Consider the following 24,443-nt stretch of genomic DNA (forward strand, 5'->3'; position numbering starts at 1 on the left):
CTTTGGCGGTTGACCATGGCTGGTGCTAAAGATGAAAATGACTCTCTAAGCCTCTTGGAGGTGAATCCATTTGCCTCATTTGACTTTTTTCTTCAGGCAGTGGAGTCAGCTTTGGCTAGATTTGCACCTTGCTGCTCTGTTTAAATGGAAGTCAGCGAGCCTCGCAGGCTTCCAGGCGGCCCCAGGTTTCCACCAGCGTGGAAATTTAGAAGGCTTTGTCACTAAAGACTGACCTGCAGCGGCAATTCCTTCCATGCTGGATTGCTCTCCTAGAGGCTTGCCTCGGACTTCCTTTTCTAGAGGGGGAGCTTGGCCAACGTGCTTGTTGTTTTGCAACGGCATCCACCGTGGCGATTCCCGAAACCGGGAGCTTCAGCCAGTCTAAATGTTTTGACAACCTAGTTTTCTTTGAAAAAGGTGAAATTCGTGCCTGAAGTTCAGCTGGGCACAATAAGACCCTGCCTCTGGAAAGGCATAAAACATCTATTGAAGTAGCAACCACTGTCACGCTGAATCCATTCGGCTCTGATGGCTTGGATGGCATCAGGAGAAGACAGCATTTTTTCTAGGAGAGAGTCTGGGCCACAAGCTCTTGCTGATGAGGAAACAGTGGGTCATGATTTGACAATGGGTGCAAACTTTTGTTCTTCTCAAAAGGAGCAGAATAAGAGGCATACAGTTTCTACGTGTAACAAGTCCAAGCATCTTTCCTACAGCCAAAGCTCTACCAGGAAAGGAAACTTGTGGACATTCTGAAGAGTTTATATCTGCCTTTGATGTTTCCAAATGGGGCTCACACAGAAATTTTTGATGTTGCTCAGGGGCACATAATGAGTGACACCCAGCATCTGTCGGAATCAGAGCTAAAGGCAAGGGAGGAGCCAGCCTTCGTTTCTTTCACAGCAGCTTCAGATATCACAAGAAGCGCAGGGCGTGCTGTGGTAGACAGCGTCATGGGGCACAGGCATTGCTGCCATCTCCTTTCTGATTGAAGCCATCGACACCGCAACCCTTTGCATGGGGCTGAGTTTCTCTGGCAATGAAATAAGCCATCACAGAGAGTGCTTCAAGACAAGGGATTTGTGCTGGAGCAAATCCAAATTTTGGTAGAATCCAATTCTTTTCAAATCATGAAATGGATGCGTAAGTACACAGCGGGGTGTTCCTTTAGTTGTGTTGGCCTCATCCATCCACTGGCAAGGAAGCCAGTGCACGGAAGCACCATGGTGTTTGTTTTCCATCATGCACATTGAGTCCTTTCACTTGCAGGCATTTCCAATTTAAACATGATCCATAAAAATAAGCACAGGTGTTCATAACTTTAATGGCAGGGTACGTTTTCAGTTATTTCACTCATCCCCAAACTATCCTACACATCATAATATGTGCATAACAACAGTTTTTCCTTCCCTAACCCTGTCACCCCATGCTAGTTTAGTGTGAAACATTACTATCATAAGACAACCCTTGACAACTTTTTTTTTCCCCACAAAGACAATCCTCCACGTAGAGAAAGGAAAAAAAAAAGAAAAGAAAAGAAAAAGAAAAAGAAAAAAACAAAAGGAAAGACAATCGGGAGTCTAGTTCTAATTTAGCTAAGTACAAAGGAGATGTGACAATAATCTTAAAGGGTGTAAGTTAAAGAAAACATACTGCAGCTGGGAGTCCTGACCCAAGAATGAACAAATATTTATGACTCTAGCTTCGGTAATGTATTTTCTTAAATGAGCAACTGCGTAAATGCTCATCAGCATGGTTTCAAGGAACTTTTAGAGTTGAGACAGAAGGTCAGTGGAAACATGGATACTTAAAAGATCCTTCTCTGAGAGTCAACCTTGCAATCCCCTTGCCAAATACTTGAAGGAGTACTTTGATGAGCCAAAAAACAAATATCACATAGAACAGCAATATATGCATATATATATATATATATAATCAAGAAGAGTGATTTGAAATTCTGTACTGAGACCACCGATACCCATAGCCCTCCAACAAGTAAAACTGCACATGTAAAAAGTGAGGGGCAACAGCAAATGACTAATGTTTCCTGTACCCATACATATTCCACAAAGGCACATGCTAAATGCTTTACATTTTTTCATTGATTAATCCTATGGCTCTATAAGGTAGTTACCATAATTATGTCCATTTCACAAAACTCCAAAGTCCTATGCCCATGGAAAGGCTTTCTCTTATGATCACTTTTGAGAAATTCCTTAATCTGTAATTTTATATAACCTAGGGGCTTTTACTAGGCATAAATATTTTATCCAAGAAATTGACTGTTAAGTAAAATAAGCTCTCTGTTGTTAACCACACTCTAAGCCAGAATATATACCTGATTAACAATAACTCGCATGCCCTGTCCTTTCATCAATTATGATTAATGTCATTCTAATGATGACCCATGGGTATTGTAAGATGTCAACTACTTCTAAATCGAATGACAAAGACTGAAACACGGTCATAGAATTTTAGGAGGGTTATGTTTACTGGATGCTAGTTATTTAATACGACCCATCTCCTGGCATGACACCTGCTACCCTTTCATTCACGTTTGTTATTTACAGAGACACATCGGGACGACTGGTGTTATTAGCTCTCAGAGAGGCCGGGACCGTAATACTTGGTGAGCACATTGCAACCGTGCTGGATGATGGGAAATTTATCTGAGAGTCAGTCATGCCGTTAATAAGGATTCTGACCTGTGACCAGCTCTCGGATCTCCAAGTCGGTGGTCTTGCGGAGCAACCTGACCAGTGCCGGGATGCCGCCACAGTTCTTCAGGGCGATTTTGTTGTCATCGTTGGCTTTCCCATACACCAAGTTTCTCAACGCCCCACAGGCACTACGGTGGACTTCCGTCATCCGATGGTCCAGCAGGTCCACCAGGAGCTGAATACCTCCTTGTCTCCTTATCTGAAGGAGTAAAGGAGAAAGGAAGGTTGCCTTAGAGAGGATGATTTCACTATTTAAACCCCAACAGGTTTTCTATATGAGGTAGTGGCTATCCATACAATTAATTACACTTAACTGAATGAAGGCCTTTTACAAAGGGAAAAGAAAACAAATTATTGCTCTCTTTAGATTCTATTGCTTTTACTTGTTTTAATATCCTACCAATAAAAATTCAAATGCATTTCCTTTCAAGGCACAAAATTTTGAAAAGATGATTTTAACCTCCTAATGGGTGTCTCAGCCATTTCTCTCTATAAAAATATGCCACAGGGCTTCCCTGGTGGCGCAGTGGTTGAGAGTCCGCCTGCCGATGCAGGGGACGCAGGTTCGTGCCCCGGTCAGGGAAGATCCCACACGCCGCAGAGCCGCTGGGCCCGTGAGCCATGGCCGCTGAGCCTGCACGTCTGGAGCCTGTGCTCCGCAACGGGAGAGGCCACAGCAGTGAGGGACCCGCGTACCGCTAAAAAAAAAAAAAAAAAAAGCCATATACTCAGGGCATGAAGCAGATGGATGGGCAAAAGAATGCTTCTCACTCCTAAGACTTATTAAATGTAACCGCTGTCTTAAAGGGCTGCAGGATTGCTGTACAAAATGTGAAAATGATGCTTCATAGGGGAATGCTTCCCCAACCTTTCAAAGGAACCAGAAGCCAAATGAAAAACCAGAAATGACACAAGTCTTTTCATCTGAGAAGACCTGGAAACTAAGAATGTCACCCACAATGGCAGCTGGTCTGAACACGAGGACCGAGTCATGTTCTGCGGAACGTAGGTATTTGATTAATAACAACAGTAAAATAATATTACATTTGGGTGTTCTTTTTACCCAAAGAAAACGTTTCTTTTTTTAAATAAATTTAAAAAAAGCCCTTGCACTATGTTTCCAGATGTGTTTTCTCCTTGCTGTCCTTTAATAGTCAGACCCATTTCAAAATTTAAAGTGCAAACAAATGGTCTAGTTAACATACAGAACATTTCATGGAGTTTTCATTAGCAGAGCTCTATTTGAATATTTCTGAATTTGGAAGAAGAATACATACAATTCACTCAGTAATATTCTTTCCTTTTTTTAACCTCAATATCCCTCAGGGATTGAAGAATTATAATTTGGCATGAATAAATATAATCTGACACCTTCCCTACTTAGTTTTCTGATTACAGAAAACTCATTCATCCCACAGACGTGCAGGGGCACAGGGCCGGATCCCCAGACTCTTTCGACAGTGCTCTAGTGCCACGTTCTCCAGGAGGCCACTCAGCTACACTGTTTAAAACTGCCATCTGAATCACACCACCTCCCTAATCCAGCAGTCTTGTTTCACCTTCATCTATCATAGAATCCTTCATAGCATTTGTCCTAACTTCTTTATTATGTTTCTTGTTATTGTCTGTCTTCTGCTAGAATGTATATTCTTGGAAGGCAAGTCTCTTTGTCTTGTTCATTGGTAGACCCCCATCCCTATTCGAAGTGCAATGCCAGGCACACAGTAGAAGTTCAGTAAGTATTTGAGTAAATGCGGAGGGATTACTTGTTATAGCACTGTTTCTCAGGTCAGCTAACTCAAAACTGAGTAATAGTCCTCTTTAAAGGAAAACAAAACAAACAAACAAAAAGCCCTTTTGTAAACATCTAAGAACATCTCCAAGGGGCTACTGCAGCTCTTCTGGGACCAGCTTACAAAAAAATGAGGATGCATGTCTCACACATAAGGTGGACCATCTCATGATTCAGAATATGCCTGGAGGAATTATTTTCATCCATCAACCAAATGAAAACAGAGAAAGTTGAAATCCTCCCAGAACTCATGGACTCTAGGTCCCTAATTTAGAAAACATGACTGTGGTGTCACACCTCCCGTGAGATCAGGACCAGGGATAGAGGAGAGGAGAGGAGAGGAGAGGAGACCTCCACACAGCTCCACCCCCAGAGGGGGACAGGGGTGTAGAGACAGGCGTTAATGTCCCCGAGGTGCCTGTACAGTCTGCATTGGTGATAGCACCGGTGCAAGGTGGCTAAAGGGACCATTGGGGCAATTAGAAAAAGCTATCAAAGGATCAGAAAACCACTTTTTCTCAACCTACAGTTTGACCCAGGGCCTGCTTGGCACTCACCCAAGAGAGCTGAAATCTCTTGCTATACATGTGACCCGTAAATACATCTGAGCTTTAACACATGCATTTTATTTTTATTTCCATTTGTACAAAAAAGGTTAAACTATGAATGTCATATTCTCAATGTTTTTGTGTCTGCGTGTATGTGTTGTACGTTAAAATTATCTAGGTTTAATTATTTTAATAATGAAACTATTATAAAAGTGGTAATAAAGCCATTCCTACAGTTCACCAATTGGTTATGTATTAAAGATAAATGGTGAAGTAAATCCATCTATCTCTCTACCTTAGCTATTCTGTATATTTTAGTTAAGATCCCTAATTTACGATAATATATTTCCCATTCATATGACTTAATGAATTAAGCTATTAAAATACTATTCCAAAGCTTGAAAAGGGAAAATGAATTCAAAATGAAGGCAATATCAATTCTTAATGTATAATGAGAAAATGCTGTTTTCAGTGTGACCCTAATTAATGCCATATATCCAACTTTATAAGGAAACCTTCAATTCTATTTTAACCCATTTAGAGCAACACAAATAAGATTAACTTTTTCATTTGCTCTTATTTTGAGGGTCACCGGATCATCAATATAAAAAAAAAAAACTTTTGTTTTCTTGGGATTGAATTTTACCTAAGCATATGAGAATCCTACTTCAGTTTTCTGAAGCCAAACATTCGTCAGAGTTGACCATCACAGACGTGAATGTGATAGTCAGGTCCTTGGTTCTGCCCCCTCCTGCAGCCTCCCCGCTCCCAGCAGGACCCGAAAGAGAGCCGTAGGGCAGACTTTCAATTCTCTTGCAGGGTCTTGATTCCTTGCAGGACCTCTGGTGGTATGGATGGGTCCAATGTTGCCCTGTTCACTTCCCCTCTGCTTTTCCCCTGGATCCTCTCTCTCTTCAACTTCTCCTGGCATCCAATTCTTCTAGTTTCTTCTTGTGTCCAACCTTAAGCTCTTATAAGGCTCCAAACAAACCCACTGTAAACATTAACAAGTACAATTCTCTTTGAAAGATGATCAGGGGAAACTCTCCTTTCTAAAAAGGTACCTTTTTAAAAGATACTTCCTCTCCCGCTATTTTTCTTTAAAGCAGTCTATTTTTCTTTAATCCTCTCCAACGATCACTCCACATCCAAGAGGCGGGGCCCTTGTTTTGGTCCCCATGCTATCATTCCAGGCCAGTGTACCCCTTCTTCTTCCTCCCTTCATCATCCTCACGCAGAATTCTTCAAAAGTCAAATCTTTAAAAATTCTAGGTCTACTATTATTGAAACCAAGTCAATAAGACATTATATAATATCATATCCAATCTCTACAAATCATAACAAAATCAAACCCAGGAGCAGAAAGCCTGTCACAGAGTGCTGAGTCAATAAATATGGATCAGATGAGTGGAAGAATGGCACAGTGTTTATCGTATGTTAGTTTCCTTCTCTCTCTCTAAAAAGTTTCTTTTAATAGAAGTTATTTTTTAGAGCAGTTTTTTGTTCACAGCACGTTTGAGCAGAAAGTACAGAGATTTCCCATATACCACTGCCCTTACACATGCACGGTCTCCTCCATTATCAACATCCTCCCCAGAGCCCTACATCTGTTACGATCTGTGCACCTACACTGATACACCATTATCACCCGAAGTACACAGTTTACTTTAGGGTTCACTCTTGGGTGTTGTACATTCTATGGGTCTTGATAAACGTATAATGACATGTATCCACCATTATAGTGTCACATAGAATAATGTCACTGCCCTAAAAGCCCTCTTTGCTCTGCCTGTTCATCCCCCCACCCCTCCTCATGAACCCCTGGAGAAATCACTGATCTTTTTACGGTCTCCACGGTTTTGCCTTTTCTAGAATGTCATCGAGTGGGAATCCTCCAGTAAGCAGCCTTCTCAGACCGGCTTCTTTCACCTAGTGTATGCATTTAAGATTCCTCCATGTCTTTGCACAGTTTTGATAGCTCGTTTTTTTTTAGTGATGAATCACATTTCACCGTCTAGATGTAACATAGTTGATCCATTCACCTACTAAAAGACATCTTGGTTGCTTCTATGTTTTGACAATTAGGAAGAAAGCTGCTATAAACATCTGTGTGCAAGTTTCTGTGAGGACATACATTTTTAACTCCTTTGAGTAAATACCAAAGAGAGCTATTGCTGGGTTGTACAGTGAGAGGATGTTTAGTTTTGTAAGAAACCACCAAACTGTCTTCCCAAGTGGCTGTACCATTTTGCATCCCACCAGTAGTGAATGAGAGTTTCTGTTGCTACACATCCTCGCCATCATTTCGTGTTGTCAGTGCTCTGCATTTTGGCCATTCTACTAGATTGTAGTAGTATCTTATTGTTGTGTTTCTTTCTCTTTTCATTCTGACTGTGTGATTCCAATTTATTTACATTAATACAAATCATTGAAAAAAAACTATCAATACTGAAATACATATAGGGAAACAATAGCTTGAGTTGGATCTGGACTGAACAAATCTCACATCTCCTACTTTCTTGAACTTGACAGGGATGACTGGAGAGGGCTTTTCATACATAATCCGATTAGACAATCTTTTTTTTTTTTTTTGCGATACACGTTTTTTTGCTTTGTTTTGTTGCGGTACGCAGGTCTCTCACTTCTGTGGCCTCTCTCGCTGCGGAGCACAGGCTCCTGACGCGCAGGCTCAGCGGCCGTGGCTCACGGGCCCAGCCGCTCCGCGGCATGTGGGATCTTCCCAGACCGGGGCACGAACCCGTGTCCCCTGCATCGGCAGGTGGACTCTCAACCACTGCGCCACCAGGGAAGCCCTGATTAGATAATCTTAAATTCGTTTATTAAATGATTCTTTGATACATGGTCCACTTTAGTTCCTGTGCCAATAGCTCATGTTTATTTCTCTGCTAAGCTGTGAACTTCAGGAATTTAGATGGAGGAAGTAATCTATATAAGAAGTAAGAAAGTTGGAGGCTAATGAACTCCATACCCAGGGGAAATAAAAATGAATTAACCAATCAAACAAAGCAAAACTTTGCCCTGCTACCTGTCCTTTTAGGTTGTTTACAAAGAGAACCTTCTTAAACCTAATGTAGACAGTCTCTTGGGGATGAAAGCTGGGTTGTATGCGCAAAGAATCAGTAAAGCTCATCCAGTTTGCACCAGGGAAGAATAAAACAGCTTATGTACCTTTGCCATCCAGTCCACTGTTTAAAAGAGCTTTTATCAATTTAGATTCTGGAACTAAAATTATCTAAAAATCATTCAGGAGTAGGATGCAGGGGTTTTCTTCTTTGTCCCTTCATAACAAAGCAGAATATATATAAAACCCTTTTAACTCAGAAAACAAATGGTTGGGCAATTAAATTAAATACAAGAAAAATGCGAGTAATGCAATATCGCCCATTGCAAAAAATGGGGCCTCACCATTTAATGGATCTGGTGCTCTTAATGTTATTTGCATTCATTGAGAATAAACTATATTTACCAAATGAATTAGCTATTATCATTAAGTTGATATCAACATCAATGAATAATTTAGAACATATCCAAGTAAAGCAGTGTTTGTATGTTAATGACAGCCTTCATAAAACTTTAATGATGATGATGATGTATATCGGGTGGAAAAGTTATCAGGAAACAGGAGTCCTCTTGGGAGGTACGGGTCTTCATTTAGAAAAATAGTATGAAAGGTTAGTTTGAGGATCGTCAGACCCTGAGGGCATGGGTTACAGGTGTTCATGGCAACAAATGAGATTGCTCACCTACTCTGCATTTAAAAGGGAGAGGAATTTGGAGCTGGGATTAGAAGAGAAAAGAGACTGGAGTAGCCTTTTGTCAACCTACTGGTTGGCGAGATAAGGACCTCAAACAGCTAAGGACCTGGGTATACATTTCTCTGCCTCTCTGGGATCTAGTCTACTGGAAGCAAAATGGATATGTTTTTGTGCTTCTGGCTTTGTGCTAAAAGAAACTAGGCTGGACCTGAGATGCAAAGTAAATTTAAATCCTAGTCTGCAGGACTAAGAACACATAGTACTTCCTCTTGCTCGAGATATTTATGATCAAGGCACAATGTCTGATAACTGGTTTATAGAAAGCTGACTAAAAAGAAGTACTCAGTGATTTCAGTAAATTTCCAATTAACTGTTGTTTTTCAATGGTGTTGGTTAGAAAAATTGGCAAAAAAGATACAGTTGTTTTATATTCCTTATGAATGTTTAAAAATTAAGTAATTTTCTCTGCTTAAAAAGCTACTGGAATGGGCTTCCCTGGTGGCGCAGTGGTTGAGAGTCTGCCTGCTGATGCAGGGGACGCGGGTTCGTGCCCCGGTCCGGGAAGATCCCACATGCCATGGAGCGGCTGGACCCGTGAGCCATGGCCGCTGAGCCTGCGCGTCCGGAGCCTGTGCTCCGCAACGGGAGAGGCCACGGCAGTGAGAGGCCCGCGTACCGCCAAAAAAAAGCTACCGGAAGATACAAAGTTTGTAGATCTGAAACCAGAGGCTTAACCAGAGGTAACTGAATCTCACTGTCAACTTTAATGCAGAAATTGCAAGGTTATCAGTTTGTAAAATACATATTTTATCTCAACGAACTCCACCTCTCGTCCTCATGGTTAAGCCATCGTAGTTTCTGTATAATTTGAGTTGATGTATGTACATGCAGTTGCCTCTGAGTAAAATAGAAGTACAATTCTTAAAGGCTAAAATCATTTTTGGTTTTATGATAGAAACTATTTTTGAGAATTTTGAGAGAAAATACATCTCTCTTTACAGTTGTGGGAAATGATCTACTTTCTCCATTCAACAGGTAAACCAAGATGACTTATGTTTCTTTTCAAATTATGTTTTAGAAAGAGGGTCTATTGTGTTTTGGTGGTGCTGGTTATGAAGCTGGAGCAACTGGATTCAAATCATCCCTCCTTCTCTTAAAACCCATGTACCCCGAGGCAAGTTACTTAAATGTCTGTAAAACATGAACAGAATGTGAACCTGTCTCGTAGGGTTGTTTTTAGGATTAAATGAAATCTCAAATGTGAATTGTTTAACAATGAGCTCAGTAAATATCTGTCAAGGAACTATCCACTGTATCAACTTGTTAAAGGATGTTCTTAATTGACTTATTACCTGGTCGATATATGACTCAACTTAAATATGCTCATATAACATATGATAGGATCAGTGAAAGGCATATAATTCAGAGTTATAACTTCATCAATTTCATTGAGTGTATAAACTGAATATTATTGAATATTAATCCATTCTGGTATACCACTAATGAGATTATATAAGGGATATATTTATTCTAGAATGAGCTGTGTGAATTGTATTGGTCATGTATAAGAAATAATATCAATATTGCTGCATCAGTATTGAACCCCTGAGATATTTTGCTAGATATATTTCCAAGGGAAGTACAGTGAATTAATTGATCTATATTTTAAGAAGAACAGAAATGCAATGTTTTTTCTTGTTATAGTAACTGAATTGATCAGGAAAATAAAAAAGGCATTCAAAATAATTTTGAGGTGATACTAGTTCTGGGAAAAAGAGTAAACTTTTTTCCTGAAATATAGAGAGAATTACTAGGCAAAAAGAGAGAAGGACCATGTTTTGATTTTTAACAAATTAGCCTGTAATAAAAAAAATGCAACCAGCAGCAAAACATATAAACAGTAACAAGTTAAATGTCTGTGAAGGTTCTAGTTTCACGTAGATTCTCCCAGATGCTACTCATGCGCCATGATGTGGGATGAGTAGGGGTTTTGGTTTCATCTCTGTGTGTAGCAGAAAGCTCTTTGGTTTTTGAAACTGACATGGAAAGAATAAACAAGTCTACAACTACATTATTATTGTTATTTGAGTTCCCTTATTTTTCCAATCCAAAGGCCCCTACACTCCTAGAATCTTTGTCACCCTGGACAGATTTCCAAATCCAGCTCCCACTCCACCGAACTTGACTTCAGCTGGCACTGAAGACCATCACAGAGGTAACCGCATGAACATATAACAAAATGGTAGGGGGGAATCTGAACATGTTTTCCCTTTTAAAAACTTTTTTTATTTACTTATTTTTTATAAATATTTATTTTATTTTATTTATTTGTGGCTGTGTTGGGTCTTCATTGCTGCACGCGGGCTTTCTCTAGTTGCGGTGAGCGGGGGCTACTCTTCATCGCGGTGCACGGGCTTCTCATTGCAGTGGCTTCTCTTGTTGTGGAGCACGGGCTCTAGGCACGCAGGCTTCAGTAGTTGTGGCACGTAGGCTCAGTAGTTGTGGCTCACAGGCTCTAGAGTGCAGGCTCAGTAGGTGTGGCGCACGGGCTTAGTTGCTCCACAGCATGAGGGATCTTCCCGGACCAGGGCTCGAACCCGTGTCCCCTGCATTGGCAGGTGGATTCTTAACCACTGCACCACCAGGGAAGCCCATCTTTTTTTTTTTAAACTATCCTCAATTTAAGAGAAGTAGCTGATATTGTATGAGTTATGCATTAGTAAAAGGTTCCTGTCCATATCTCTGTTTAAAGAAAACTATTTCCCATCAAAATCTCTGAAATGATCTGTTTTACAGCAGTTTGAACATTCACGTTCTCATCACCCTCATTATCCTATAATTTAAAGAGATAAAGGTAAAAGGAGAAAAGCCCTTTCTTTTAGTCTGAACATGAATCATTATTCCGCCCAGTGACGCATTTTACAAAACACTTTAAAAGGAACAAAACACCTGAACCATTGCAAACAAATTACATATACCAGAGTCCTTGCCCCTTTCGATTCCCCTCTTGTTAGCTGCGATCATAAGCAGAGAAGTTTTCTAGACGTTCCCCCATCGCAGAATGAAATAGTCAGTCTAAGTGGATGAGAAGCCAGCAGCACGATTCTCTACTCAAAAACTTGCTGCCACCAGTGAAGCGGGCAGGAGGTCAAAAGGGGCCTCAGAGATGTGCAGCTGGAGACTGGGAGCTGACACCCTCCACAAACACTCCTGGGCACTCAGAATTGCTGTGAGTTTCAACATTATTCTGTAAGAGCACTCAGGAAAGGCCCCTCTTTTCTTTTTTAACAAGCAAGAATTTCAATGGATTCCACAAATTCATTTTCTAAAGATGACACTCAGACACACTCAAATGTTCTAAATATGGCTAATGGTTTCCATTACCTGGCGTAAGTTTTGAGCTGTCCTTGCACATACAAGATACAAAATCACTAAGTAGTGGCAACTACAAAGAATGCCTCCAATAAAAGTCTCTGTTATTGTGTTCCAAACTGAACTCGTAACATATCGTAAGCGGCAACACTAAATTCCGACACTTCAGCATCTCAAAAGAGAATTTTAGATGAGCGCACATAAATTTTGAAAACACAGACTTGTGTAAGGCAGACGTAATAACTTAACTATTTAAAAATTATTATAAGATCTCAGGTTGTGAATGCAGGAAGCCCACAAATATTAACCCCAAAGCTTTCACTGTTGTACAGGTTGGACAGTCCCTCTTTGACCCATGGTTATGGAATGGCTAGTCTGTTCAGGTGCTGGGCTCAGAGTGGGGGAGATGGACCGGGTCCTTCCTTTAAAGGAGTCCACATATCTGTAGAGGAATCAGAAACCAAAGAAACCAGCAATGAAGCTAATAAGATCATTTCAGTAGTGAAAAACAGAGGCAGCTCTACCTGAAGGAGGACCTAGCAATTTTCTAGTTATAATTTTGATCCTTAAAGAGGATCCATCAAATTGTACAAGCTTTAAGCCCCTCAAAACCCAGATCTTCTCTGGTGATAAGAACCATATAGAAGAGAGGAAAACAGGATGGAGCACGCAGGAAGGTGTTGCATGGGGCCAGTCCGGGTACCATGATTAGGGAATGTTTGAGCAGAGACCAATGACACGAGGGAGTGATGGAGGGTCCCAAGTAAGGGCAAGGAGTTCCGTGTGGCTGGAGCAGAGTGAAGGAGAGATGAGATGGGGTGACAGCTAGGTGGTGCAGGGCTGGATCTGGGGCCTTTTGACCACTAGGGCATTGGGTGTACTCTGAAGAAGATGGGAATGAGAGTTGACCTAACATGCTTATTTAAAGACTGTTGCATGTGCCATGTGGAGAACAGACTGTAGGGGCCCCAAGGTAGAGGCAGGGACACCAGTGAGATTGTCCAGGTTTGAGAAACTCGGTAGCTTTAGATCGGAATGATGGGAATGCAAGTGCGAAGAAATGGTGAAATTCTAGATCTGTGTTGCAGGTAGAAAAATGGGGAAAATATGGGGTCTGACCGAAAGAAAGGAATCACTAGTGACTAAGGTTTTTGGCCTTTCATTTTTAATAAAACAAGTATGTTGATAATCATCACAATAGTTTTTGGTTGACCGACAGATGGCAGTGTTTATGAAAGACACAGCGTCTCATTTCAATTTCTATTTCACTGGCATTACGAAAGTGCACATTTAAAAAATTGTGATTCTTCTGTTATTGCCAGATGGAAAAGAACATCTTTCTAAAATATAAAAATATGCATAATACAGACATAGCAATAATAGAGAAATTGTTTCATATCTTAGATAGCCTATGGTTATAACAAATAATGAATATTAAAGTAAACCTAACATATTCCACCAAAAGGAGTTATGATAGATATGTAGAGAAAACTTTCCTATGCATTTATTTTATTTTTAAGTTAAATATCTAAATTTTTAAAAATTTAAACTATATCAAGTAAAACTTTCATTATACCTACAAAAATTGTACAGAATATAAAATTTGCTTAAGTGTTTTCCTGTTGTGCATATGTCCTTTTTTTTTTTTTTTCTATTTTAGGTGACAAAGTCACCTATAAGTCCGGGAGATATATTTGTTCATAGGCTCTTTTGTGGTAGCAACAAGCCAACATTTACTGGAGTAAACATTGGTTGAGAAAAGAATTTTAGTTTTGTTCAGTTCAGCTGACATTTACTAAGCACTGTTCTATGCTCCTTGAAGATCTCATGGACAGGAGATATGCACAGGAACAAACAAGGTGCTCTGAAGCCCACAGGAAAGGCATGAAACCAGCCTCCTTGGGAAGTGGAGCGGGGGGAATTACTTCTGGAAGAAATAACAGCTGTATTGATTTTAAGAAGATTAAAACTGGTGAACTATACAGTGTAGAACATGATTAAATTCTAAAATGCTTGGGGTAGTCCATGCTTAGAAAGTGGGGGACAAGTTACGGTAGGGTTGCGGGGGAAGAGTAGGCACCAGTGTGTTAGATGGTGGTACATCTTCTTGGCCCTTAAATTTACCCAAAGATTAGGGGGTATTATTATTATTATTATTACTGCTACTATTATTTTATAATCAGACTTGGACACTTTACGAAGTAGAATATAAAACTTGTGGGATTTTAAAGAAAAATCGCTGAACTTAAGGGAATGGTACGCTTGTAGGAAGTTTCTTTGGCCAGTAGCCCAAGATTCCTGCAGCTCACATGGATGATGGCTCTGAAGAGCGATCGGCAGCGGAGGTGGGAGAGCATGGGAGGCGCGTGGAGAGGAGCATCTGTCTGCATAGCGCCCCTCTCAGAGGCGGGACTCAGGAAATGTTGGGATGCCGGCAAGGGGCCAGGCTAAGGCTGGCACTGAAACCCACAAGAACAAGGAAAATGTCAGCGGCCATAGGATGTGGAGACCCACTCATGCTTTTTGAGCAGAGGGATGGCAGTTGTGGCAATGAGGCAAGAGAATTAACTTGACAGTGTCGCAAAGAAGGCATCATGTGTCGTGCAGAAGTATATCCTAGATATCAAACATTTTCTGACCACTTTCCTGGCATCTGGGAATTTATAGAGTGTAACATGCATGCTGGGTTTCCTGCATCTCTCAATCATTTGTTTAAATTAACTTTGATTTTCTTATTTTGCTAGCTCTGTGCTCTGAGCCCCACCAAGGAAACTGGAGAAGCCCGTCTCATACTTCTCCAGTTAGCTCTGCCTCCAGAATCAGAGTGGAGGCTGCAGGGGATCCCAGAAGCTGAGCAAAAGGTAAAACCATAAGTTCCACCACTCAGAGCTCCCCACTCGTCGGGTTCAACAGCTGTGACCAGTGCTTTTGAGAATCCACAAACCGGAACATGTCAACCTCATTTCCCCCCATGTTTCTCTTGAACACAGAGAAAGCTGTTACCAGGGAAATCTGTCTGCAACATGGCATCTTGAAATATGAGTTATCCAATGATACTGTCAGCTGATTAAATGTTATTCACTCTTCATTTTGTCCATCAGCCCAAGCAGAACATTTATATGACACTTGGATCTTGGTGTAATAAGAAAACACACTTGTTTGGTGCGTCTGTGACCTTTTAAATTTTAAAAATTAGGTACTAAGAAATCCCATCAAGCGCAATGCAGTACAGCCTAAACCCGTGTGTCATCCTTTATGAAGAAAGAGACTTTACTCCAGGCATCAGGTGGATGGTACCTTAGATTCTAACAGCATCACAACTGCCCTAGTAATTTTAGTAAGTGACTAGTACTAAATCACATCCATGTCTATAATTTGACACACATATACACTAGAGTGTTACACACATATCATAATGTAGAAAATAGTTACCAATAAATGTATATGTACAAACAAATAAATATATATTTATACAGGCATACCTCGTTTTATTATACTTCGGTTTATCGTGCTTTGCAGATACTGTGTTTTTTACAAGTTGAAGGTCTGTGGCAACCCTGTGTTGAGCAAGTCTACTGGTGCTATTTTTCCAACAGTACTTGCTCACTTCATGTCTCTGTGTCACATTTTGGTAATTCTCGCAAAATTTCAAACTTTTTCATTATTATTATATTTGTTATCGTGAGTTCTTTTTAAAATTATTTTTTATTTTTTAAACTTTTTAATTCTATATTGGAGTACAGTTGATTAACAATGTAGTGATAGTTTCAGGTGTACAGCAAAGTTGATTCAGTTATACATATACACGTATCTATTCTTTTTCAAGTTCTTCTCCCATTTAGGTTGTTACATAACATGAAGCAGAGTTCCCTGTGCTATACAGTAGGTCCTTGCTGGTTATCCATTTTAAATATAGCAGTGTGTACGTGTCAACCCCAAACTCCCTAACTATCCGTCCCCCCAACCCTTCCCCTCTGGTAACCATGTGACGGTGATTTCTGATCAGTGATCAACTGCAAAAAGATTGTGACTCGCTGAAGACTCACATGATGGTTAGCATTTTTTAGCACTAAAGTATTTTTTAAATAAGGTATGGAAATTGTTTTTCAGGTATAATGCTGTTGCACACTTAATAAAGTACAGTATAGTGTAAACAGAATTTTTATATGCACCGGGAAACCAAAAATTTGTGTGACCTGCTTTATTTCAATCTTCCATTTATTGTGGTGGTCTGGGGCTGAATCCACAATATGTCTGAACTACGCCTATATGTACATATTTAAAAGGGGAAGCAATTCAGAAATGTCTCCTTTCCCTTCCCCTACCAACATGGGAGTCATTCAGTTCTTTCAATTATTTTATTCCAATTTAAGTTTTGTAGCACTCATTTTCCTTGTTTTTATAACTCACACTTGTGGGTTTAAAGGACCTGTTCAGTAGGTATTCTACCTTCTAATAAAAAAAAAAAAAAAAACAGCCACAGAGATTGAGAAGACTGTTATTTCTCTAAGTTAATAATTTTGGTTCAAAGATCTTCTGTCCTGGAGTGTACCCGGTTAAATGATAAGAACCCCGATTCTAAAGGATAAAATTCTTTTACCCTATTTTCAGATTTTAGTTCTCTGCATAGTTTATCGATACTCTTTTTAAAAATCTTCAACATATAATATCCCAGGTTTAAAAAGTTTCCTTATTTTCTGTCTTCTTTACTGATTTTCTAACTATTCATTTAAAACATGCTAGATACATAAATGCTTTGGTTTGCATTTTTAATTCTTTAAGAATTTTCAAATGAGTTACGTGTGCTACTGCATACGTTTTTTTTTTTCCAGACTAGAAGGAAATCGACAGTTATACTCTGTTGTTAACAGGCTGGTGGCTGTGGAGCACTAATAACAAAGCAGGGACCTAAGGGAGAATTTTGTTTTGTTTTGAAATTCTGTACACACAGCAGTCAGTCAGAATCCGCTCAGCCTGATAAACCATCAAAACTAGCACGTGACTCTACACCACTCCCCCTCCTCTCCTGGTCCATGTCCCCATCTCTGGATTCCTCCTTCGCTCCCATTTACCACCTAGTACATTTCATATACATATTTCTCTGTTGATTTTCTGCCCCACTCCTACCCAGAAGGATATAAAGCTGTGAGAGCAGAAATCTTGCCTGATTTGTTCAACACTGAATCCCCAGGGCTGAGAGAATTATCTGGCACACAGATGATACATATTATGTTTTGAGCAATGCAGTTTTGATGATAAAATTTTTGAAATTTTGAAATAAAGCCAATTTTTACAGTCCACCCTTTAGGAGAAATATCATATGCCAAGCAAGCAAATTAGAACTTAAGAACAAAGACTTCCGGTGCCTAAGAAGAGATCTTAGAACCTTAGAATATGGTACAACTGTAAATATAATGAGAGTGGACCAGCAAATGTTATGCACATTTAAAAAATGTTTTTCTGGGCTTCCCTGGTGGCGCAGTGGTTGAGAATCTGCCTGCCAATTCAGGGGACACAGGTTCGAGCCCTGGTCTGGGAAGATCCCACATGCTGCGGAGCAACTAGGCCCGTGAGCCACAAGTACTGAGCCTGCACGTCTGGAGCTTGTGCTCCGCAACAAGAGAGGCCGCGACAGTGAGAGGCCCATGCACCGCAATGAAGATTGGCCCCCGCTCGCCACAACTAGAGAAAGCCCACGCACAGAAACGAAGACCCAACACAGTCATAAATAAATAAATAAAAATTTTAAAAAAATGTTTTTCTTATAACTTTACCTTTTCACTTCATGAAGTGAGAGTACTTTTTCCCACAAGTGAAAGCCAACACTACGTATAAAATGCTTCTCTACTACATACACCTGCATCTTGTTTATAGGAGCCAATGCTGAATATATTAGCTAATTATAGGTATGCAAATTTCTTGTCTTCTTTAATGCAAAAAAACATATAAAAGCATGTGAAATAGTGTAGCACTCAGGCCCATAGTTGAATATCCAATTTCCATTAGATGAACTTGGGCTAAACGGTAAAGAGACAGATAAAAGTCAGAACAATAAGGAAGATTATTCATAATTCAAAATCTTCACATTCCGCTGTCACTCTTCAGGGTTGAAGACACTAAAATGGAAAAATCTAAATTGCAAAGCAAATTATCATCTATTGATTCATTTCTTAGGATGCTTATTGCAGAAAAAAATTAAATCTAGAGCCTGGAAGACTAGCAAAAAGGAGAAAAATGTTAGCTTTGGAAACTCTGCGAGGTAATATGAAAAACTGTGGGATATTTATTAATATAGATATCCATGCTCACAGGGGTGGGGACCTGGCAAGTCTGAATGACAAAATGAAGAAAATTGTGATTTACGTTAAAATACTTGGAAGGGACTTTTCATAACAAGAATTGGCACCTGCCCAACACATGATCAGTGCACTTGCTTTCGAGACCCCGTGGCCATCAAGATGAAACAGACTGATGTGACAAAGCCAACCTAATCAAGGGAAAAGTGCTTTCTTAGTGGGAAGAATCCAGAACCTTATCTGTAGGCAGAGAGCTCCACAGAGCCGGAGGTCACGTGGCATCCTTCAGTCAGAGGTATGGCTTGCCAGGGTTTCTTTGCTCTAACAGGTTGTGCAGGCAGAATAATGCCATCCCAAAGACGTCCATATCCTAATCCCTGAAACCTACAAATATGCACGTTACATGGCAAAGGGGAATGAAGGCTCTACATGGAATTAAGGCTGCTGGTCAGCTGACCTTAAAGAGTTTATCCTGGGTGATCTGGGTGAGGCCAGTGTCTTCATGAAGTTCTTTTACATAAGAGGAAGAGGGAGACAGAAGAGTCAGAATCAGAAGGATGGCAGCATGAGAAAGACTCACCGAGCTACCACTGGCCTTAAAGATCGAAGGGGCCATAAACCAAGGAATGTGGGAAGCCTCTAGAAACAGGAGAAGGTAAGAAAACGAATTCTTCCCTAGTTAAGCCCAGTAAGACCAATTTTGGACTTCTGAGCTCCAGAGCTATTAGATAATAAAGTTACATTCTGTTAAAGCACTACATTTTTGGTAGTTTGTTACAACAGCAATACGAAGCCCATACACAGGTGGAGTCAGTCAATCCATTGTCGATCTACTGTTGATCTATCATGTGTTCATGAGCTGCCCTCCAGGCTTCACTGCTTCTATCAGCCCACTTGTGGAGAGCACAGGGCTGCTCTGCCCATCCATTTCCAACGCCTAAGTTACTGTCTACATAGTCAGGACCAACAGATCACCTCCTGCCTAACCACCAGGGCTTATCCTTTGGCTCTTGGTTGACGTGTATCTAGATCACCAGGACAAATTTAAGTCTGGTAGAACCAAGGCAGTCTCATATCTCTCTGTATATTTGCTCTGTATAAAGAAGTACCAAGGATAGGGCATCGCTCTTTGCCCATTTTCTGGACTCAATGGCTAATCCACTGGTCACTGCACACCAGCCAGTGTTACATGATTCTCTCTTGAGATAACTTCAATGAGGAAAGACAGAAAGGGTCCTCCCAATGGGGCAGGTTGCACGCTGGATGGCTGAACCTGTCTATATGAGTAATGAATGACTCTCTATAACTAGTATTTCAGATGATCATTCAGAAGAATACAACATGGCCAACTAGGAACATAAACTCTGGTGTTTCGGTTTTGGTTTTTGTCCTGTTAACATTAACTTTTTGAAAAACTAGGTTGGAAGGAGGCAGCCTTCCCAAAGTGTTCCTCCTGCATCGTTTTAATGCTCTTGTCTGCAAGTCCTGCTCTTGCTGGACTTGTTCTGGGAAGGAGGCATAGTCTGGGCCTCTGATTTCTCTGTAGAAGAGGATGAAAACGATAAAGCAGGGAACCTGGGTTCTAAGGCATCTAAGGCATCCTGTTGATGCATCTAGTGGACACCTTTGGTAAGCCAAACCTAGAGGTTCTTGAGCAAATCCTTGCACTCAATCAGAGAGATTTTGGACAGACCCTTTCTTACGTCAGTGTTTCCTCCAAGGCTCAAAAGGAATTTCAGGCCTCAAATGTCTCTTGAAGATGCAAGTAATCTCTACTAGTGCCCAGAGCAAGCCATGGATCACCTTCTACAAAGTAAATACCTAAAGGTGGAGTGAGGCAGTCAGTATGTTCAAAACCTTAAGGTTGTCCTTCTGCTGCCCTTACTCGATTTTGCCATAAACTCCAGTCTCATTGGGTATTTGTCACTGTTTGGATAAAGAAGTGTGGATTTTAGGCATGTGGAAGTTATACTCGATACTCTTATCCACTGAAGACCTTAAGAAGTTTTGTTGTTGGGACGACCTTCAAAAGCGACTCTCAGGCTTCCCTGGTGGTGCAGTGGTTGGGAGTCCGCCTGCCGATGCAGGGGACGCGGGTTCGGGCCCCGGTCCGCGAGGATCCCACATGCCGTGGAGCGGCTAGGCCCGTGAGCCATGGCCGCTGAGACTGCGCGTCCAGAGCCTGTGCTCCGCAACGGGAGAGGCCACAGCAGTGAGAGGCCTGCGTACCGCAAAAAAAAAAAAAAAAAAAGCAACTCTCTTTCTTTCCTTTTCTTTTTTCCTTCTCTTTCCCCTTCTTTTCTTTTATTCTAATGGGACTTGATAATATCCCCAGATTTGAGATATGATTTCTCCAGGACCCAAGGAGTTCTACCAAGTATTATGTTTCTTATTCATTTCAGAGTGGCATCAGGAAAATATTTTTCATCAGTTGAGAAATAGCCCTGATTCTTCAAATATTCCTTGTTGGGTCACCCCTCATAATTCTGCAGAATTTACAAGCCAGCTTCACCTTGTCATGAGTCACCCTAGTTGCAATTCTGTTGGCCTGCTCTTTTATAGGCCTGATAATCATTACACCATCAAAGTCATATATCAGAGTATCTTCTATCATCAGTAAATGTGAGTCCCTTCACAAGAATTTTGGCCACGGATAAGAGAATTAACATATCCTGTGTGAGAACTGTTACAATAGACGGTACGGTCTCTCAGGTATAGGCCAATTGAGATTGGCTTTTTCTCAGAAATTGGAATTGGGGCAAAAAATAAAGAATTTTCCAGATCAATGACAGCACTGAAATCCCTGGTGCCCACTGAGTTTCCTTATTAGCCTGAACTATATTGGATACTGTCAAAGCCATAGGGAGAACACTCTATTTAGACGCTAATAATCTACAAAGCTGACCTAGAAAAGCTGACTTGCTTTGGTAAAATAAGTCTTTTGTATAAGGAGGTGTTGGGAGCCAGGGGACCAGTTCCTACTACCTCCTTTGTTAATATAGATATTGCTAGCACCTCTCTAGAAAATCTATTTTGTTTTAGTTTTGAGCACGTTGGACCTTGGTTGGCCAAGGGGCTTTCACTTAGTTTATATAATCACAATTGGATTATGCCACCATACCTACTCCCCTTGTGTGTTATGGGAATGTGAACTCACTGTGGTCTGCACATGTGGTGTGTCTAGGCCAGCGGGTATGAAAAATCACCCTTTGTTTCTGAACAGCTACCTTACCATTCTCTTTCCAAACAACCTCTAATTCTTTAGTGTGATGGCCAGGTAAAATTACATTGATTAAGCCCAGAAAATATGGTTTCCCAGATTCTTGCCAATCAAACAAGCCTCAGCATGTGACCTCAACTCTCTTGTTGGGAATGTCACAAGAGTAACTCAGCCTCCCCACCCCCTTGCAGTAATTTGTTATAGCAGCAAGAGGACACTAATACAACCTATATGACAACTGTTTTTCCATTTCTTTCATTAATGACCATACCAACGCCTCCCAAATCGAATCTGTCCTAGGTTGCCCTGTCCCATTTTTGTCTAGCCTTTCTGTTGCCTGTGATTCCTCATCTTTTCATGGCTGTTTGCACCAGCTTGACCAAAGAATCCACTAGCCTCTTTCATGGTAAGTCAGGCAAGAGTGCCCTAACTTCCTCTTGGACATCTTCAACTAATTAAAAAATCAAGAAATATGGGGGTCCTCTAAAAGAGGGCTCCCCAGATCACTGTACCATCCATTGTTTGATCCAAAAAGATATTTCGTGCCATTTGATTTGGGGCATGGTCACAGATCAATCCAAGTTGGCTTCATCTGTCCACACCCCCTCTCTTCAGGATCAGCGATGGGGTTGGAGGTAATATAATTCTACCCTTTGGGGTAAGCCTTATACACCATGTTTTCTACCCAGGTCAGAGGGACATAACCTTGGATTAGAGGCAAAAGCATTAGGCTCCATAGCTACTACCTATGATTAATACTTATTCTACTTAAAGCCTGATATCACTAATATCCATTGGAGACTACTAGTCTTTGGTTCATTATCAATATCCCTGGTAATATTTTTACCTGAATCCTTGCTTATATTCATTGGAACAATTTCCCAGTTCTTTTGCGCCCAAACCTCTACAGTCCCAAGTCCATGGCTCTCTGGACACGTCTAATAATGACAGATGGGACTAAAGAGAGACATTACTCCTTGAAGAGAACATTTTACCAAGAGCCAAGTTCCCCTTTCACATCTGCCCCACCTGTCTACAATACAGATACTAGCACACCAAGTACACTTTATATCCTTGCTAAATGACTCAGACATCCCTGCTTGCTTAGTAAGACCCAATGGAAACAATCCTTTCTCTTTGGATTATAATTTCTACACAATATAATGTTGTGACACCCAGAATCAAGAGGATAGTGGACATATTCCACTGAAGTAGTTCCTTTCTTTCATAAATGCAAAGTTGTATGGTTTCATACTAAGAATCATCTGGCCACCAAGATGGTATTACAGAATTATCTCCATCCCTTTCAGTTTTCGTATGTGTGCTCCACACCATCTTAACAAAGTCTGTGAAGTCTGTGTATCAATCCCACTTTGGACACCAATCTGCATGGTCGATATGAACTGTGCTGTGTGTTCCCACGAGAGACTGAGAGGCTGGGGAGCTTAGGGACAGTCACCACCCACTAGAGATGAGACACATTCTTGGCTTTGTACAGGTAAGTTTCTCTGTAAATTAAAGAACATGGCAAGGAGTTTGAGCCTAAATGGTGAACTGCTGTTCCTTAGACCTATTTGGGCATGCTGAACAAGCTTTGGGGACTGAGAAAAGGGGGAGTTGGGCAGCTGGATCCAGTAGCAAGGACTTAATGGTTAAGAAGAGGGATAATTCTGGGTATAGCCTGGTTTTTAACTCTTGGATTAACTGGCCTTTCTTGGAGTCCTATACGGACCATACAAAATATGGAGGTTATAAGTAAAATTGGTGGTATCTGTTTTATTTTGTTGCTTTCTTGATCCATATAAGAAACAGAAACACTAAATCAGGAGTAGTACAGATACATTCTCACCACTTTTGACATTTTTTAGGCTTTGAAAGATCTATCACACTCATGGCACGGGTAATGGTTGATGCAAGGAGATGGTGATACCCATGAGAAGAGGCAACAGTGCCTGGCAAGGGTGGCCGGCTTTGGTGAAATACAGTGATGGAGAGTGTCAGAGGTGCTTGGCAGGCCAGGCCAGGAGAGAGCAATTGGAATAAGGGCACCAGCTAAGGACGGCTTGCTTATAATCACCACCATCGACTCCTGAGGGCACTGGGCTCCCTCTGCATGTAGCCAACAGCAGCAAGAGAGGAAAGAAACGGTGCCTCTCATCCCACAGCTGATGGGCATGTTTCTGAGCATAGATACTTGTCAGGTGACCACTGGAAATAACTTGATGTGTACGTGGCGGGGAGAGGGGTGACTCTGGAGTATCTTTATCAGCAGAAAGAGGAAATATTCAGGGAAACAGGAATTCAGAAACATGCCTGACTAAAAGAACTTGATGGAATTTCAGAGTCTCCGTTGACAGAGTTCTTTCTCCTGTGATCTGATTTCAGTATCTCTTAGAACAGGATAGGGTTATTTCAGCCTGCAAATAGGGGGCCCAATTCTCACCCCACCTCCCCAGCTCCAAGCTGCTTCTCACCAGGAGTCCCCAAACAGCTCCATCTTGAAAGGAGAACGCTACGAGACACCGAGAGAAGCTTTCTGTCAAATGTACAAGCCGCCATTCTACCATCTATATGTGACATTATTTGTGTCTTTAAGATGTAAGAGGAAAACAGAGGGGTGATATTTATGAGGGAAACATTTTATTCCTGGTATGCTTCTCCATCACCTGTGAAGGCAGTAAAATCTATATAAAACATCAACATTGAGCGTATTTGCATC

At 41.0% G+C, this 24,443-nt stretch overlaps 1 protein-coding gene across 3 annotated transcripts in view; it reads right to left on the reverse strand.

Annotated features, from left to right (window-relative positions):
* Window positions 1–24,443, reverse strand: part of CTNND2 (catenin delta 2) — a 434,854-nt gene that overhangs the window by 217,215 nt on the left and 193,196 nt on the right. For all 3 annotated transcript variants that reach the window (XM_065874257.1, XM_065874256.1, XM_065874255.1), the window contains one exon: window positions 2,706–2,919. In XM_065874257.1, coding sequence (XP_065730329.1) covers window positions 2,706–2,919 — 214 coding nt within the window. The remainder of the gene's footprint in view (window positions 1–2,705; window positions 2,920–24,443) is intronic.

Source organism: Phocoena phocoena, chromosome 3, assembly GCF_963924675.1.
Source record: "Phocoena phocoena chromosome 3, mPhoPho1.1, whole genome shotgun sequence".
Classification (NCBI taxonomy): Eukaryota; Metazoa; Chordata; class Mammalia; order Artiodactyla; family Phocoenidae; genus Phocoena; species Phocoena phocoena.